Below are 17,820 nucleotides of genomic sequence, written 5' to 3' on the forward strand. Positions count from 1 at the left end.
TTTTTCAAATACTTTAACAACTGTATTAATTATAGCAATGGGTCTATAGTTATTAGGTTCAGATGTATCATTTCCTTTATGCAGTGGTATTATTTTAGTACATTTCCAAGCTTTTGGAACAGAACATGAGTTAATTGAATGATTAAAAAGAATAGATAATGGTAAGGCTAGAACATCAGCAGCTATCCTAACAAAGCGACTCTCAATGCCATCTGGACCTGCAGCATTCCCACTAGAGAGAGACAGTATAACTTTACGCACTTCCTCAGAACGAATTTCAGAAAAAGAAAATCCACTGGAGCAACAGTGAGGCAAGGTGTAAGACCCTTGATGTTCTGCAGAGGCAGGGAGAGGGGAGGAAGCAAAGTGCTTACTGAATGCTTCAGCAATTTCAGCCGGGTCATTAATAAGACTCCCATTAACATTCAGATGTGAGATTTTAACATTAGTTTTCCCCCTCAGGTCTTTAATTTTATCCCAGACAATAACACCTAACAACTAACATCCAACAAAACCCAACCCTAGTAGTAAACCCCCCAACTAAACACATGAAAACTCACCAAAACAGAAATAATCAACTGAAAACCGGCTACCCACAATGCACCTCGCCCATGGATAGTGAACATGCACATTGGCCTTTGTTCGGGCAGGCAGCTCATCACGTTGGGCATTGCATTATCAGCAGAGGGACAAAACTCTTTGAATTTATTCAACAATGTTGTGTTGACATAGCTCAATGGTTCTGTGTAGAAACAGAAATTAACTGTATTACATTACAATTGCTCAAGCACATTACCAATCTTACCAAAACCAAGTTTATTAAGTAAATACAACGAAATGCACTTTATTAAAAGCAGAAATAGGCAGAGTTCATTTTACTCATCCTCACAGTAGGCTACCTAAATGGGAGCAAACAGGCGATGGCGAGCAGAGAACACCTTATAAATTAGATATGAAGGGTGATCCTGATAACATGTATAAAATCTCTGTGTAATCATGCATGGAGAAGGTAGCTGTGACCTTGACAGTCTAAAATTTATTTGGCAGAAACTCAATTTCCTGCACAAAGAATGCTGCAGGAAGTAACGAAGGAAAACACATACTGATTGGTCTGAGTCCCCCAACAGAACCTGTGTGCTGTTAGACGGCACTCAGCCGTTTGGTGGGAGGATCTGGGGTTTTAATACAACGTTTTACCATGATGTTGACCCTCCAGTGGTCAGTTAACACAGGCAAATTTGCAGAGACAAAGATGAAAACAAACAAAAAGTAAAGATGTAATAGTGATTCTACCCCTACTTTCTGAACAGTGCATTGGCCATGATCTGTAGATCTTTCTAGATCAGAGTTATAAAAAGGGGCTATGTTTCCTTAAAGAGACAATGTGTAGTTTTTACTGTTTATTCTCTAGAAATTTCCATCAAAATGTTGTTGAAAATTAATAAAATGATGCTGAATTGTTGAAAAATGTTGGTGGCTTTGTAACAAAATCATAAAAATCTGGTCTAAAATACTCGGGAGCAGGTCTAAGTCTATGGGCGACGCTATTTTAGATGCCATATTTCCTCCTACGGGAGCCCGTGAGGACAAAACACATTTACTGATTTGTGATTTGTGACAAGCAGTTACAAGAATTTGGCATTCATAAACGTTGTTTTACACGTTTACCTCTTCACTCATTACCACTGATGAAAGGGAGTCTGATGTGTTTGTCATCTTGCTGGAGGTTGTGCTCTCAGGGATTTTTGACCCTAATGGCCTTCCGTTGGTAAGGTCCTACTCAAACACAAAAATACTACTTGCTTGCAATGATTTAGGTATGTACTGCCCCCTGTCGCCAGGGAAAATACCCATCGTCAGTAAAAGAAAAGCATCACATTCCCTGGATTTTCTTTATTCAGCCAAGTTTCATGATTGATGCTCACAAGTCAGATTTTAGTAAACGTCCTTGAGGGTTTGGTGGTTCTGTTTATCATGAAAGAAAGTAAAAACAAAAATAATGGCTAATAAGTGGCAAATATTTAAAATCTTCTATTTTGAAGCGTTTTTAATTGATCTATATGTTTTAGACTATCTGCTTCAAAGGGCCAATGTTCTACCATTGTTGAATCATCCGGAGGACTAAAGAAAGCCTGCCGTCGAACAGACTTTGGGCAACTCTTATCAGACAACGTCTAAAAACGTGTGTAGGATTTTAGTAACAGTTCAGTCATTTTGTTGCCAGTCTTTCAACTCGATGTTTTTGGCTCCTCGTTATTTACAGTTTTTGTTCTAACCTCTGAATTTGTTTGACTCAGGAAGAACTCACCAGTAGAGATAGACCAATATGGGTTTTTCTATTGCCGATACCAATGCCCGTACGCGGAGGTCATGGTCAGCCAATGGCCAATAAAATGTGCCGCAGATTAGATCTATTTTTAGATGTGTTTGATCTTATCTGCATGAAAAAATGTCACTGATAACAACAGCAGATGCACAGCATTTCTGACCCTAATCAGTTTTTGGATTCTGAATTTAACCAACTGTTGAATTGTACTTTGTGCTCTGCTCAGAATTAAAATTAAACATGTAACCAAAGTTAATCAAACATATCAATAAAATGACCAAGTATTGAATACAAAACAGGTAAATTAAAAGAAATCCCTATATGACAATAATGTTTCAGAGCATTTATTAAAGCTACAATAATAAATCTGCAAAACAAGCAACACTTGCTTTAAGACTCAGGGTTCGATTCCTGGTCGGGTCATGCCGCCCTGCTTGACACTCAGCATTAGGGGGTTGGATTGGGGGGTAAAACCACTAAATAGTTCCCGAGTGCGGCTGTGTCTGCAGCTCACCGCTCCCCCAGGGGCTGGGTCAAATGCGGAGAACAAATTTCGCGCACACATCATTGTGTGTGACAACTAATGGGACTTTAACTTGTTTTCTAACATAGAGCTTTAAAGGGATACTATGCAACTTTTTCACATCTTTAAATCATTTTTTGAGCCAGTATGTGCTAAAACAACCCTTTACAGAGTTAATAAAATGTCACTCAGACTCACACCACCCTCTGTGGCCGGAAAACCACATTTGCAACTTCAGAGTGCCAGTCTGGTCTGATGAAGCTGACATACATGGCGCTAGCTTGTTTAGCTGATTTACAGTTGCAGCTTTAAGCTAATGTTAACAATGAACATTTAAATGAAATTTCATCTCAGTACCAGGCTGCCCACAGATGTGCCTGACTTTAAATCGACTGTGGTCAATATACCAGTATTTTGGGCTTAGCCGATGAATGGGCCCCGATGCCTCAGCTGTTGAAGAATCACCTGAAGACTCAATCATCTTCGCTGGATCATGATATTACCTGATGCATTTTGTTTATACTTTTTTATCCTTTAGGACTTTTATCTGAGAATGTTTTTAACTTTTTAAATGTTTTTATTGTGACATTTTCTGATGTGATGTTCAGCTCTTTGGGCTGCTGCTAAGATTTGTAGAAGTGCTTTGAAAATAAAATTAGATTTGATTTAGTTTAGTTTCTAAACACCAGTATCTTCTTTCCTAACGTGACTCCACGTGGACTGAAATTAAAATCAGAAATCTTATTTAAAGTGTGGCCCGCTGCACATAACGGCTCTGAAAAGTTTTACGACAACGGAAACATCATTTCTCCTTCTTCTCCTGGTTTCATTAGTGTCATTAAAGCATTTGTGACAGGGAAAGAGAGGATCTGCTTAGTGAGATCAAATTGTCCTCACACCTTTCCACAATGGTTTAAAACATGAATAAAATGAAAATGTGAGAAAGTTCAATCAAGCACATAAAACTAATGTTTGAGCAGAAATTTTGTAGTATAACTAAGAGTTTTATTAATGCAGGAGCTTTAATGTGTCATCTTCCAGTCAGACAGTTAACTTTGGTGCTGAGAGACACCAGCGGGACAACTGGGTAGCAGGCACTTTTGTGTTTTAGATGTCTTTTGTGGAATGGTATTAATAAAACATCTAAAAGCAATGGTAGTTCGTTTCCATGGTGATTTCATGACATGTATTTAACATCCCCGTTGTCTCGTGGGGTGAAGACTGTTTGCTCAAAAACAAATCCTGTCTGTCGTCTGCTCAGTCATGTTGAGGAGATCAAATCCCGCCAGCAGTCAACATCCCTAAAAAACTGTATCAGAAATGCAGAGCCGATCTTCTTCTCATGTACAGTAAGAGATGGAAACGATGGCTCAGCAGGAACCTTAAAAAAGGTTTTACTGCTCCACGAGTCACAGATCTGCTGCAGGATCGAACTGCTGACAGGGGCATTAAGAGATTGAGGCTTGAAAAAACAAACTTTCCAAAATAGAAGCACTGCCTCCTCACCAGCATGCCAGACACCAGCGCACCGGCGTGGTCCGTGAGAAGAGGGCCCAGCTCTGATATCTTAGACTCACCGTTGAGTAGACCCCTGGGGCGCCACAGTTCCAGTTGTGGCTTGAGTTTGTTGGAGTGGAGAGCAGGCAAGTCGACTGTCCACGTCCATTTCTGTCCCTCTGAGCCGCTTTAGCTTCAGAAAGAAGTTAAACGTATCCCAGTGAGAGCACAGACCTGTGAAAATACCCAGCCAAAATAAAATTATTAGCGTGCATCTGCATGCTTTCGCTGGTCTGGCAGACATATTTCTGCCTAATCTGGTATCTCCTCAGACAGCCTCCAGCTCCCAAAGTGACCTAGATTTGGAATCCTGGATCTTTGATGTTCTTAACCTATTAAATGCACATTTGTCTTCGGGCTGCTTCGTTCAGACAATTTAAAGCTCACGATCGCTGAAAAACTCACTCATATGCATCACAGCCTGACTGTCTGTGTAAACTTGACCCATTTGCACTATTTCCCTTGTTAAAACTGCAGTGTTCCCTTTAGCCAGAGGCGGTCCCTGCAGAAACCAGGAAGAGGTGCACCAGGCAGCGTGCCTGACGGGAGTCTTCTGTGTGCAGTCTCATAAATGTGTATTTATCTCACACAAATTAAACTAATCATTTCAAACAATAATTTATTTGTACAGCTCAGTCATTTTAATTCATGAAGATTTTTGACCCAAGTTACCCTGCTCTGACAAACAGCTGCCCTGAGATATGTGCATTCATGGTTATTAATGTTAATAATTGTTTGTGTCTCTTGAGGAACCGATCACAAGATGCGGGGTTGTTGGTAGTTTACTGAGTCCCAGCTTTTTAAATCTGTAACTGTGCAAGCACTGTGCTGCTGGAGCTATGCGATATGAAATAATGAGGATGTGCAAATTAATTTGCATAATTGTTGTTTAATTGCAGAAGCCAAAGGCGATAAGGTTGCAGCAGCCCCTGCTGGTAAGTGTCTTTATAACACCTCATTTCAGCTCTGGTTCGTGTGGTTTCTGATGATATTCATCAACATTATTTATTTATTTATTTAACTTATGTTTTTCAGGAGGATAAACTGCTTGAGATGTAACATCTCGTTTTCGAGCAGGTCCTCCTACAACACAACCGATAACAAATACGGTGGCAGAGTTAGAAAGTTATAACAGACTTAAAAAAGAGAAAAGAAGGAAAGTAAATAAATAACAGTAGTAAAAATAACGATATGTATAAATATATATGTACACACGTAAATATATGAGTATGCACACACAAATATATACACATACGCATGGATACATAGATTCCCACACATGTACATACGTACATACATACCTATATACACAATTAAATTAAATAAAACTGCTGTGAGGCACTCGAAGAGAAATAAGGGCAAAAAATTACATCGTATTTAAACCTAAAGTGAAGTAATATCCCAATTGAATACAAAGATTGGCAACAAAATACAGCGTGTTAGCCAGTGAATGCACAAAATCATAATAACGAAGATTAAACAATGCAACTACAGCTCGGCTTTACATAAGCATAAACAGGGCGGGAAAATTGGCGAATTGATGAGATAGATTTTAAATCAGTGGGTGATTTATTCCAGTCCTGAGGAGCTTCAACACAAAAGGCGAGTCTACCCACCTCCTTTTTAAAACGAGGAATAACAAATGATGGAAAAGTAGCTAAACGGGTAGAATACAAGGAATCAATGGGAACCAAAAGGGTTTTCAGACAAAGTGGAAAATCAAAATAAATGCACTTAAACAAAAACATCAACCAATGAAATTGTCGCCTAGCTTTTAAAGGCAGCCAACCAAAGCCAAATTATGACCATATTAACATCTATGAGACAAACAGCTTAGTTTCTGATGCATTTTCTAATTTGTATCATTTTAACAAAAGAAAGGAAAAAAGCCCCACACCAGACACCCTCATTATTCTTTTCATCATTCTTATTTCCGCTTCCCCCTAACCCTCCAGAGGAACCAGCCGAGGATGAGGGTAAGACTGACCGAGCAAGTCCAACACAGAAGCAACTTCTATGGTGATGGGGCTGAGTGTGGACCTGCATGATCTCCAACGTGTCTTTGAGTTAGACTGTTGCCGTTTGTTCTTCCTTAGTCTTTTATCCTCACTAAATATTCATTTGCAGCATCCTAATTTAAACCAGCTGTTAAAAACCAGGAGCAAAGCACAATGTATTTAATTTATGGGTAAGCCTCTGCTTGTACGTGTGCATATATGAACTTAGAGAACTATTTTAGTCATGCCGTGCTTTATTCTGATAATGCACAGGGTGAATGTAAATTAATCTATCACTTTTGTCCTTCAACTGTCATTGTAAAAGTTTCTCATAAGGATGTTTAATCGTGCAGAAAACAGCTGGAGACCTAATAAAAGGCAGAAACCAAAATGTGTTTATCTTGTAAACAAGTAGGTAGAATCAAGTTCAGGGAAGTGATTTAATCACATATTTATTTAAGCTGACCAATCTTTCCAACTAGATTTCATACCAGAGTTAATTATAAACCAAAAATTGAAATTTCATTACATTTTTGCCTTAATTTTGTAATTTAAAGAGGAAATATCACCTTTTTGCAGCATTCTTGTGCTGCCATGTGGATCTGTACTGCATCTCTAAACACTCCAAATGTGAAAAAAACAAAAAACAAATCCTGCCCATCTGTTTTCTGTCAGCCTAATCAAAAAGTTCCCATTTGTGATAACAGAAACAAGGAAAGTAGAATAAAAACACCTTTCACGTGCAAGAGCGAGCTGCTGCTCAGCCCCTCCCAGATATCAGAGCTTCTCAGCTCCAGCTTGTTTTCCTGAAACCTGAAATGGCTCATTCTGGAGGGTGTTGAAAATGCCGAGAATTAAACTGCTGAAATCCCTTTAGGGACTTAGTTCATAGCACATCATGAACATGTTTGGTATTTTTAGGTATTATGTTTTAGGAACCATTATTACAGGAGTCAGAGTGTTTCCTCTTTAACATAATAATCACCAGTGACTTGGAATTTGACATTTAGCTGTTTTGGACATTGTTATGTCATTTATTGCGGTGGAAGTAGAAACCAGAAATAATGCAAACTATGTGGCTAAGGGTAGTAAGAGCTTCCTCTGGACCCTCTGGAGGCAGGCCTACCTGGTTACTCCACATACGTATTTCATGAGCATTTTTTAACTCAGAAGTACCCCTGAAGGACTTAGTTGTTCGTCCTTTTATCAAAACTTATTTTGAGCCTAAGAGGGTTAAGTATGTTTCTATGGAAGACCTAAAAGGCAAAAAGGTTGCCCCATCTTCTTAGTTGGATGAAATTCCTGGAATTTCTGGAACAATGGTACTTTATGTTGAGCCTCAAATGGCAACCAATCCCACCCATCTTCTTTTGGTTCATATTTATAAATTCAAGAGAATAAGTAATGTAAACGTGAAGTAATGCAAAGTGCCTTGTGGATCTCATGCATATACATAAGCTGGCTGTTGCAGCGCTCCGCCAATTACGATGGCGACTGTAGATCAAGGCAGATCAAGGAAGCGCAATTTCACAGAAGCAGAAATTGAGGTACCTGTGGGCGAGGTGGAGAAATGAAAGGAAGCGCTTTTGCAAAACAAATAAGGGAAAATCCACGGAGTGGCACAGCGTTGCTGAAGCCGTCAATGTTGTGAGTTCTTCATAGAGATCTGTGGCAGATATAAAAAATGGTCGAATCGGGATTCGATCCCCAGACTCCCAGGTGACATTTACGCACGCTAACCAGTCAGCCAAACAGAGATCTCCTTTGTCCAAGTAGCCAGGGCGCATCATCAATCGGGTCACAGTGACAGGACACACACACACTGTCACAGACGCATGACATTCTGTCTCAATCTGTCCCCTTGCTGATATTCTGCATTCCATATTCTGCGCTTCAGGCTGTGTGTGTGTGTGTGTGTGTATGTGTGTGTGTATGTGTGTGTGTGCGTGCATGCGTGTGTGTGTGTGTGAGTGTGCGTGAGTGTGTGTGTGTGAGTGTGTGCGCATGTGTGTGGGTGTGTGTAAGTGTGCGTGTGTGTGTGTCTGCGTGTGTGTGTGTGTGTGTGTGTGTGTGTGTGTGTGTGTGTGTGAGTGTGCGTGCGTGTGGGTGTGTGTCTGCGCGTGTGTGTGTGTGCGTGTGTGTCAGTGTGCATGTGTGTGAGTGTGTGCGCATGTGTGTGGGTGTGTGTGAGTGTGCGTGTGTGTGTGTCTGCGTGTGTGTGTGTGTGTGTGAGTGTGCGTGCGTGTGGGTGTGTGTCTGCGCATGTGTGTGTGCGTGTGTGTGAGTGTGCATGTGTGTGAGTGTGCGCGGATGTGTGTGTGTGTGCGCGCGCGTGCGTGTGTGTGCGTGTGTGTGTGTGAGTGTGCGCGGATGTGTGTGTGTGCGCGCATGTGTGTGAGTGTGGGGGGTCTTGTTCTGTGTGAAAACGAAGCAGTACAAGTGATAATGCTGCAGGATTTCATAATTTTATCTTCTCAGCAGCAGCACTGCAGGTGCTCTCCATGTCCAACATGTGTGTAAGCCAGGTCCTTATCCAACTTAAAGTTGCGCACATTTTTCTGCTGAGTTTTCTTTCATAAATCCCAAAGTTTGTGTGGAAAGTTGCTTACGCAGTTTTCCGACCCCGTTTTGTGCGTAAGCAAGCTTGATAAATAAGGCCCCTGGACCTCACATAAACCGAGTCCCTAGTATTATCAAATAAAATACATGATAAATTGAATCTTTTACAAATCAATACCACTGTGAACTTACCAAACTCAACATTTAATTGGCACTCATTAAATTATTCAGTTAATTTTAATGCAGCTATAAGAGTCTTTAGATATCAGGCAAGAGTCTGAGATGTGTATGCAGATAAAAATATGACATTACTGTACAGCTGCATAAAGTCTTCAATAATTTATGATCCATAAATCAATATTTAATCTAAATGAAGATCAGCCCAATTTCATTTTCTAGTAGTTTAATTCAATAGAACAGCTCTCCCTCTGTGTAGAATTCCCCGGAGCGGCAGGAAAACACAAAGCAGCTTTGATGATCCTGCATCCCTTATTGTCAGGATTAAACCACCAAACTTACATTTTGTGAGCCTGGATGTTGTGTCTGATTTCCTACCTGCTGAGATCAGTTGTCTCTGAGTGTCAGCATGCTTCTCAACATGCTGCAGATTTCAAAATGATGCCGTTTTAAGAAACAGGAGACAGATTGAGAACAGATGATTATTACTCTCAATTTAGCTCCACGGTTTCCTAAAAATATAGCAACCTTTCAAATGTAATTCATGGCTGTGGATAATGTGTTTAGCCAAAAGTGTGAAATGGTGCCGTGTAGGTGGATCGGCCCACAGCAGAACAGCTACTATACACATGAAAGCTGCAGTTAATGTTTGCACAAGTGCATGCATCAGATGGAAAACATGTAATGAGCTGTAACATTTTGTGTTTAAAGCGATTTCCTCTGCCAGAAGCACATCATGGTTAATAAATAATAAGTCTCTTGTGAGTCTTTATTGAACATGTAGACTCATGAGTGTTGAATTTGCACAGTTTGTTCACTTTGGTGGATTTAATGGTGCAACGTTTGGAGCAAGAGGAAGAAAGATGTTTCTCTGCATCTGTATGTGTGTGTGTGTGTGTGTGTGTGTGTGTGTGTGTGCGTGCGCAGCCATTTCAAGATGAATTATCTCTATACAATTACTGCAGCTCATGCAGAGTGATTAAACAATGATAAAATAGAACATCAATTCAAACAAACCCCACAGCTCATTTCTGCTTAGTCTCAGTCTTCGGAGGGGACGTCTGGCCAAATCAAAGCTGGAAAGATGTTTTTCTAAATGACATTCATAAAATAGTTGCACAGATAGTGTGCTCTTCCATAACCTCAATCGTGTCCATCATGTTTTCAGAATTGCTCCCCCTCATATCTGGACCGATATAGGTTCTGCTGCCAGCGCAGCGTAGATCAAAGAACGTGACTTCAACACTTATGATGTAATATCAGCGTTGGCTTCGGATGATAAGAGCCACTGGGTCGGTGAGCTTGGGTCATGCTACAGGTGATGGGTTGTGGCTGCAGCTGGCAGCGTTGCCATGTTTTATCTGAAGATGTTCAGCTCAAGTAGCCCCCAGTCAGGAGAGGATATTGATAAATTGTGATGACTGGGGGGTTTAAAAGGCGGATCTGAAACAATATGAGGCTCTGTAAGATAAGAAATTAAAACCAATCTAAGACCACCGTTCTTTAGGTGGTATGCATTTTTTTGGTAAACGTCATTAGCTCTGGTGAAGCAGAAGCAACATTTAAATGGTGTTCCTCCTTCGAGTCCAGTGATCTTGGAATATTTAGAAATGATGTAATGATGTAAAAGTCTAAAATTTTATTTACTTGGTACTAGAATGAAGCTGGATAATACTGATAATCCACAGAGGTGGGCTTGTAGGGCTTACAACTTACTCGTTAGTTTCTGTGTGTGTTCAGAGAAAAACGCTTACAACTCGTTATTTCTGCCTCATTCGGTCCTGTTCATGTGCTCTACCTGCGCTCAGTCTTCATTAACAAGCGTCCAACTTGTTTTGATTTGCTCATTATGAATGTGTGTGTGTGTGTGTGTGTGTGTGTGTGTGTGTGTGTGTGTGAATGCTGCAGCCTGACTGAAGGTATTCTGGTTGTCTCAGTAAATGGGATTAAACAGTACATTGTCTTTGATCTCATCTGTGCTTCACAGCACCTTCATTCACACACACACACACACACACACACACACACACACACACACACACACACACACACACACACACACACACACACACACACACACACACACACACACACACACACACACACACACACACACTCTCTCTCTCTCTCTCTCTCTCTCTCTCTCTCTCTCTCTCTCTCTCTCTCCAGTGAGGAGAGCAGGGATGTATTGTAGGAATGATTTTAACTATTTTCTTCTCCATCATCACTAATGACCTCTGATGAAATGTGTCGTGTTAGCTAAGCTCATGGTAAAGAAAGGACATAAAACGATTTAAACAATACACTCTACTTTTTATTTTTGCTTCCGATTTTGTGCCGGTTTGGTAAACTAACAAACAAGAACAATAATTAATTGTGCACAGAATGATCCGACAGTAAAGAAAGCACAGGAACCTGCCTTCTGGCAGGAATGATGATGATGAACGGAATGAACCAAACCCAATGAAATATGCAAAGGTAGCAGATCTTTATGACACAAATCAGGAAGCAGCATTACGTAGAACGTAGAACTGACACATAAACACAAAGTAGTCAAATTTTACATGAATGCTAACATATTTAAGCCAATGCAAATAGAAACCAAAGACAAAGCAACCAGAAAAACAAAATCCTACTGAAGTAAAGTTAAACTCTTTTCATCTTTTTTTGAGGATTGATGTTTGAGTCAAGTCATAAAACAGAAAGTAGTTAAAATGAGGTCTATATATCATATAAATGACATTTTTGTTAAAATGAGGAAACTGATGAAACCTATAGAGTAGTGAGCTTCATTAATGCAAGCAAGTAGATTACTGTGTGAAGCAGCTCAATATCTGCTTATTCACAAAGATTTAGCCATTTTCTTTGATTTGCAGCTATCTTGAATCAAGTTAATTAAATGTGAATCCGTTATTGTACATCCAGTCATCCAGTTTTACATATATGTTTTGTTAAAAAAGCTAACAAAGAAACACCCCAACATTTAAGTTTTAAGGTGCATTTACAGTACATGTCAATACCTTCAGCTAACACCAAATCTCATCTTAAAATCTGTAAAAATGACCCATTTCTGTTGGTTTTCCAGGATTACCTGACTGTGGTGACCCTTCATGGGTTAGATTCACGGTGGATGCCTTTGCCGTACATCTTATGGTTCCTTTTGGGTCGCTTAAATTTCATGAGATATTTCACTATCAACACACATTCACGAGTGATAAAAAGTGTAAAAAGTAAATTCAGATGTTGCGTGTTTAGGCTCCATCTTCAGATCTCTGCAACCCCAAACCAGACGTTCTCTGTTTCTGCAAACTTTTGGGGATTTAATGTTGAAAACTGATTTGTTTATGCGAAATCAATGCATTTTGAAACAATTATTAATAGTTTTTAACTTAGAATGAAACTGCATCTACAAGAATTTATTTGGAAAGTGTAAAGCATAATTCCAGGATGTTTAGGTGTCTCATGAACTGCTCTTGACTATATATAGTCTATAAAGTCCCTGCAGGCTTTTGTCCAAATTTAAATCCCCAGTTTTTGATGCCAGCGACAGTATCTGGAGTTAATTTCACAGAGAAACGCCATCCAGTGCAGTAAGTATCCAGTGTAAGAGTCTGAGTGTAAACATTCAAAAGTGTCCCCTGGGTTCCATTCCGAGATCAGCTTTTCCTACTTAGCATTCTAAGTGAAACCCTTTAAATCATCCCGAACATCTGAACTTGGATCTGTCCTCAGGGGTACTTTTGATTAAAAGATCAAATTAACTGAGCCCATAAAAGCAGGGGGGCAAAGAGGCGCCGACAGTGTGGCTCTCTGAATTTATGGAGATGCATGACCTTATATGACCCTGATCCATTCTGTCAGCAGCTGGTTTTGTCCAATGGATGCTCACACAGGGCCTTACCGACTCTCTTTAACGGGCGGTCCCATGTGCTAGTGTTTTTCTAGTTTTTCTTCACAGTTTGGGTCAGATTGTGGTAAAAACAGACCAGTCTGTGAAGAAAATGTAGTTAACCCCGAAGTATTCAACTCAGCAGAAATGCCTTAAAATTTGCATTCATTATTTCAGAAATGGAAAAGTGCTTATTGGGATTGGGAGTGGACTCAAGTGTGGGTTTTATTTGAGCCAATTAACAGAAGATGAGAACTTCAGTCTTGTCTTGATTTAAAGGCAGAAAGTTTTGAGTCATCCTATTTTTTATGACTTCAAGACAAGCCTGTAATCTAACTAATGTTGTGATTATTAGCCAACAAATAATTTGTAAGCTTTACTTACTTTTTTGGATTCATCAATAAATTCATAAATATGGAAATATTTACCGATTTATTACGTAATTAGGACATCCGGGAATATCCTCGGGGCACCATCCCCTATTTACAGGGGAAAAATGAATCCACACCTCTATCAATCTGTCTAAGGTCCGTAAAATCCTTAACGAGCCGCAATTGTATTTTATATCAACACAAACAAACTCACTTGAGACAAATGCTTAATTGGCAATAACATTTATTAACTAATATACCCACTTCAGCTTCTCCCAAAGTGTTTAGGCAATCAACATCAACAAACTTATTTTATCAAACAAATAACAAGTAATTATGAAATAATAATGTGACGTGACAATCTGATAGGTGGGGTATCAAAATGGATGTAGTTTGAAAACCAAAATGGTGACCCTTTGTCTGGCTGACCACAGAGGATCTCGTGGGTGTTTGTGTGTGGGTGTGTGTGTGTGAGCTTAGCTTGTCTTCTCAAGTACAGACACACAGTGGGCTTAGCTTTTCACAGTAACTCAATCAAAAACACTTCAAACCACTTCACAAAGATCAATAAACACAATAAAAGATCAATCGAAGGCAAATGAAAATATCTAATAGTTTGTCAGCCTGGCCACAGCATAAAACCTAGATATTAACCAATGACAAAAACAAAACGGCTTACTTTTAAGATGGTCCGATGGCGTGTTTTGGTACGGAAGATAGAGAAAAACCGTCTGTTAATTTTGAAGCGGTCGCGCGGTTGATCGCTTATTCGGACTATTAAGAGAAGCGGGAGAAAAAGTGAAAGAGAAAAAAGAAAACTCTTGGCTGAACGAACTCCAAGCGTCCCTCGTTGCTCGATCGTCAAATGACGTTTTCCGTAGCCTTTCAGCCATCAGGCCTCCGCTTGTGCGTCCGGAGCCGTAGCAGAAGTCTTTTCAACACCAGATGAAACTGGGACAAAAGAGAAAGTTTTCCTCCGCGCTCCGGCTCTTATAGATTTCCAGCGGTCGGGAGGAAGCTGTGTAGGTTCCGGGGTTCGGCGTCACTTTGGTGACGTCATCACGTTGCTTCCGGCTGCAGAGAATCATGGGAAATGAAGTCTCTGTTTGGCGCTGATCTCAATATGCCTTATTTATTCATGCTCCAGGGCGTTTTTGGCACAGTCTTTTGGAGAAATTACTGCATAGTAATTTTCTCATGAGGGCAGACCCTCAACACTAACCAATTAGGTTCATCAGGGTTAATGGATATATACATAACTGAGTATCGTCAGCATAACAGTGGAAGTTTATCCCATGCTGTCTAATGACATTACGAATTGGAAGCATATATATAGTAAAAAGAATTGGTCCAAGCACTGAACCCTGTGGTACACCACAAGTAACCCTGGAGTATGAAGAAGATTTGTCATGTACTTTTACAAAATGATATCTATCTGACAGGTAGGATTTAAACCAGCCTAGCACTGTTCCTTTGATCCCTACAACATGTTCAAGCCTTTCTAAAAGAACATTGTGATCTACTGTGTCAAAAGCAGCACTGAGATCTAACAAGCCTAGAACCATGGCCTCAGATTCTTATCTGAGGTCATGAGAATATGATTTGTAACTTTCACTAATGCAGTTTCAGTGCTGTGATACTCTCTAAAACCAGACTGAAATTCCTCAAACAGATCATTCATGTTTAAATGCTCACATACTTGGATGGCCACTATTTTCTCCAGGACTTTGGATAAAAATGGAAGGTTAGATATTGGTCTATAATTCATTTAGGTCATCTGGATCCAGAGAAGGTTTCTTAAAGAGCGAGTCTGAAAGCCCAAGTGGGTCAAAACCGTTCAAACACAGATGAGGTTCTACAGTTACCTCTGATGCTGCCTCACTTACTGAGGAAGAAGATATCTTATTAGGGAGGATGCTAATAATGTTGTTTCTAATAGAATTAATTTTACTCATGAAAAATCCCATAAAGTCGTTGCTGCTGAGGGCTAAGGGAATAGATCAGGGATTCCCTAAGTGTGGTGCCCCCCCCAGGGGTGCGGGAGCTGCCGCTAGGGGGTGCGCGAGGTGAAAAGTGTAATGGCTGCGGAGCTCAGAGAAGTCTGTCAAAAGTCACCATTAGCGTAGCCAAAAACTCATTTGTAGGTGGGCCTAAGAAAAATAAGTGGGCCCAATAAAGGCAATTGAAAACGAGTATATTTTGCTTGTGTGTGTGTCCCCTCCATGTGCCCTAGCTTCATAATAATGATGCGCTCCGAGCTTCAGCACTCTGACCTGCGGACGCTGTCAATAGCAAGATATGTTCCGTATTTGATCATTTTTAACATGTTGGAGAAATCTGAAAGTGGTGAGTCATTCTGGCAGATTGTAAAAAACACCCTGTCTCCATGACCGGATTAACCATATGGGCAACTGGGCAATTGCAACTCTAAAGGGCCCAGGGCAGCAAGGGCATGAGCAAAATACTGTAGGCCTATCTGTAATCTCCCGCTTTATATTAAACTAGGGTGACCGCACGTCCGGGTTTCTCTGTCCGGGGCGTCCGGACTGGGGGTTCTTGTATTGATGAAAATGTCCGGCTTTTCATCCAGGAGCAGGGATCGAATTATGGGGGAGCTGGATATCCTACACATCCAGGGGAGCTGGAAAAAAGTTTTCTACCTATATTACATCATTTATGGACTCTTCTGAGCAGAGAGCACAGCGAGCGGCACAGAGCTGCATTGTTGCGCAGCGATCCAGGAAACTGCTTCCAGCTCACGGTCCATTCTCAAAGTGGCGCAACCAAAAATCTATAATTAGCACACTATCGTTCATGTCCGCGCATGTTCTCTATTTTCTGTCTTATTTGTACCTGAAGCGCTCTGCCACTGCGGAGCTCATCACCTGTGCTGCAGTGATTTCACCTCACTGATGCAGCATCGACACGCCTCTCTGCTTTGTGGTCAGGAGATCCCTTTGATCTGCTCAAAAGTAACTGATGAGGTGAAAAAGTAAGAATCCAGGCATCTGTTTTTCTGGAGAGTTTAGAGGAGATGCAGGAAGATCAGAGACAGACAGGACAGGAAAATAGTTAAATAAAAACAAGAAAACAAAACAAAGTGTTGAAAAGTAAAATGTAGGTAGATTTATCTCCACTACACGTTTTACCTGCATAAAACAATAAGTTACTCACATGTCATATTTATACATCTGATACAATTCAGATCACCTTCAAAACTCAGTCACACACCCAGGACTTTTTCAAGGCATTTTGGGGGCCAAGGCAAAATGACCCCACCCACCCCCTCATAACTGGGCTCCCCAGAAGCCTCTGTGTAATTCATACCCTCTCCAGGAGTATTAGTTATACAGTGTTTGTAAAAGCCCCTCAGACATCACTGACATGTTATCAGATGAAAAACTAAATTATCATATAGCCATGCCCTGATGTGGGGCTGGGGGGTGTGTCGACATGGACGGAGAAGGGGGTGCGCGGCTAAACAAGTTTGGGAACCATTGGAATAGATGGTTCAGAGCTATGATTCTGTGTAAGTTTGGCAACTGTACTGAAAATAAATTTAGGATCATTCTTATTCTCCTCAATTAGCAACGAAAAATAAGCAGTTCTAGCTTGTCGAAGCTTAGTTTTATAAAGAGCAAGACAATTTTTCCAGGATAAGTAGGACTCCTCCTGGTGTGTAGAGCACCATGTTCTCTCCAATTTTCTAGAGTTTTGTTTTAAAGTTCGTAAATGAGAATGAAACCAGGGAGCCAACTTCCTGTGCTTAATTATAATATTATATATGTGTATGTATATATATATATATATACACACACACACACACACACACACACACACACACACACACACACACACACACACACACACACACACACACACACATATATATATATATATATATATATATATATATATATATAATTTGCATTGTTGGGGAAAATTTCCTCTAAAATAATGTTTCATATCATAATATTAAACATAATATAATTTCATAATATTGAGCTTAGATTTTCACATTTACATGTTATTTTATTCTTTCATTGTCAGATTAACAATGATCTAATATTTATTTATTCAGATACATATTTCATAGTTATTTATTTATTTAATGCTAAACACCAGAGTTCTACACATTTCTGTAAACCCAGATGTGTGCCCTCTTTCTTTCCCCTCCTGTGGTGCAGAGTTGCCTGTCCATTGTAAGATAAATGAGTATGTTTGCTTGCCCGTGACACACCATGGTGGGCGGGTGAACGCTTTATGAATGTTACATCACTTAGCTTTAAACAGAAACAGGTAGCTAACAGAGAAGCAGCTGATATAGGGTCAGGTGGCAGATGTTTGCAGATATGAAGTCTAATTTCTTTACAGGTGTTATGAAATGTTCCTGTAATCCCAGTAGGGAATGATAACATTTA

At 40.1% G+C, this 17,820-nt stretch overlaps 1 protein-coding gene across 1 annotated transcript in view; it reads left to right on the top strand.

Moving 5' to 3' along the window:
* Positions 1-17,820, top strand: part of mybpc2a (myosin binding protein Ca) — a 152,651-nt gene that overhangs the window by 81,011 nt on the left and 53,820 nt on the right. Inside the window, exon 2 of the mRNA XM_070551377.1 lies at positions 5,306-5,341. Coding sequence (XP_070407478.1) covers positions 5,306-5,341 — 36 coding nt within the window. The remainder of the gene's footprint in view (positions 1-5,305; positions 5,342-17,820) is intronic.

This window comes from Nothobranchius furzeri, chromosome 5 (genome assembly GCF_043380555.1).
Source record: "Nothobranchius furzeri strain GRZ-AD chromosome 5, NfurGRZ-RIMD1, whole genome shotgun sequence".
Taxonomy (NCBI): Eukaryota; Metazoa; Chordata; class Actinopteri; order Cyprinodontiformes; family Nothobranchiidae; genus Nothobranchius; species Nothobranchius furzeri.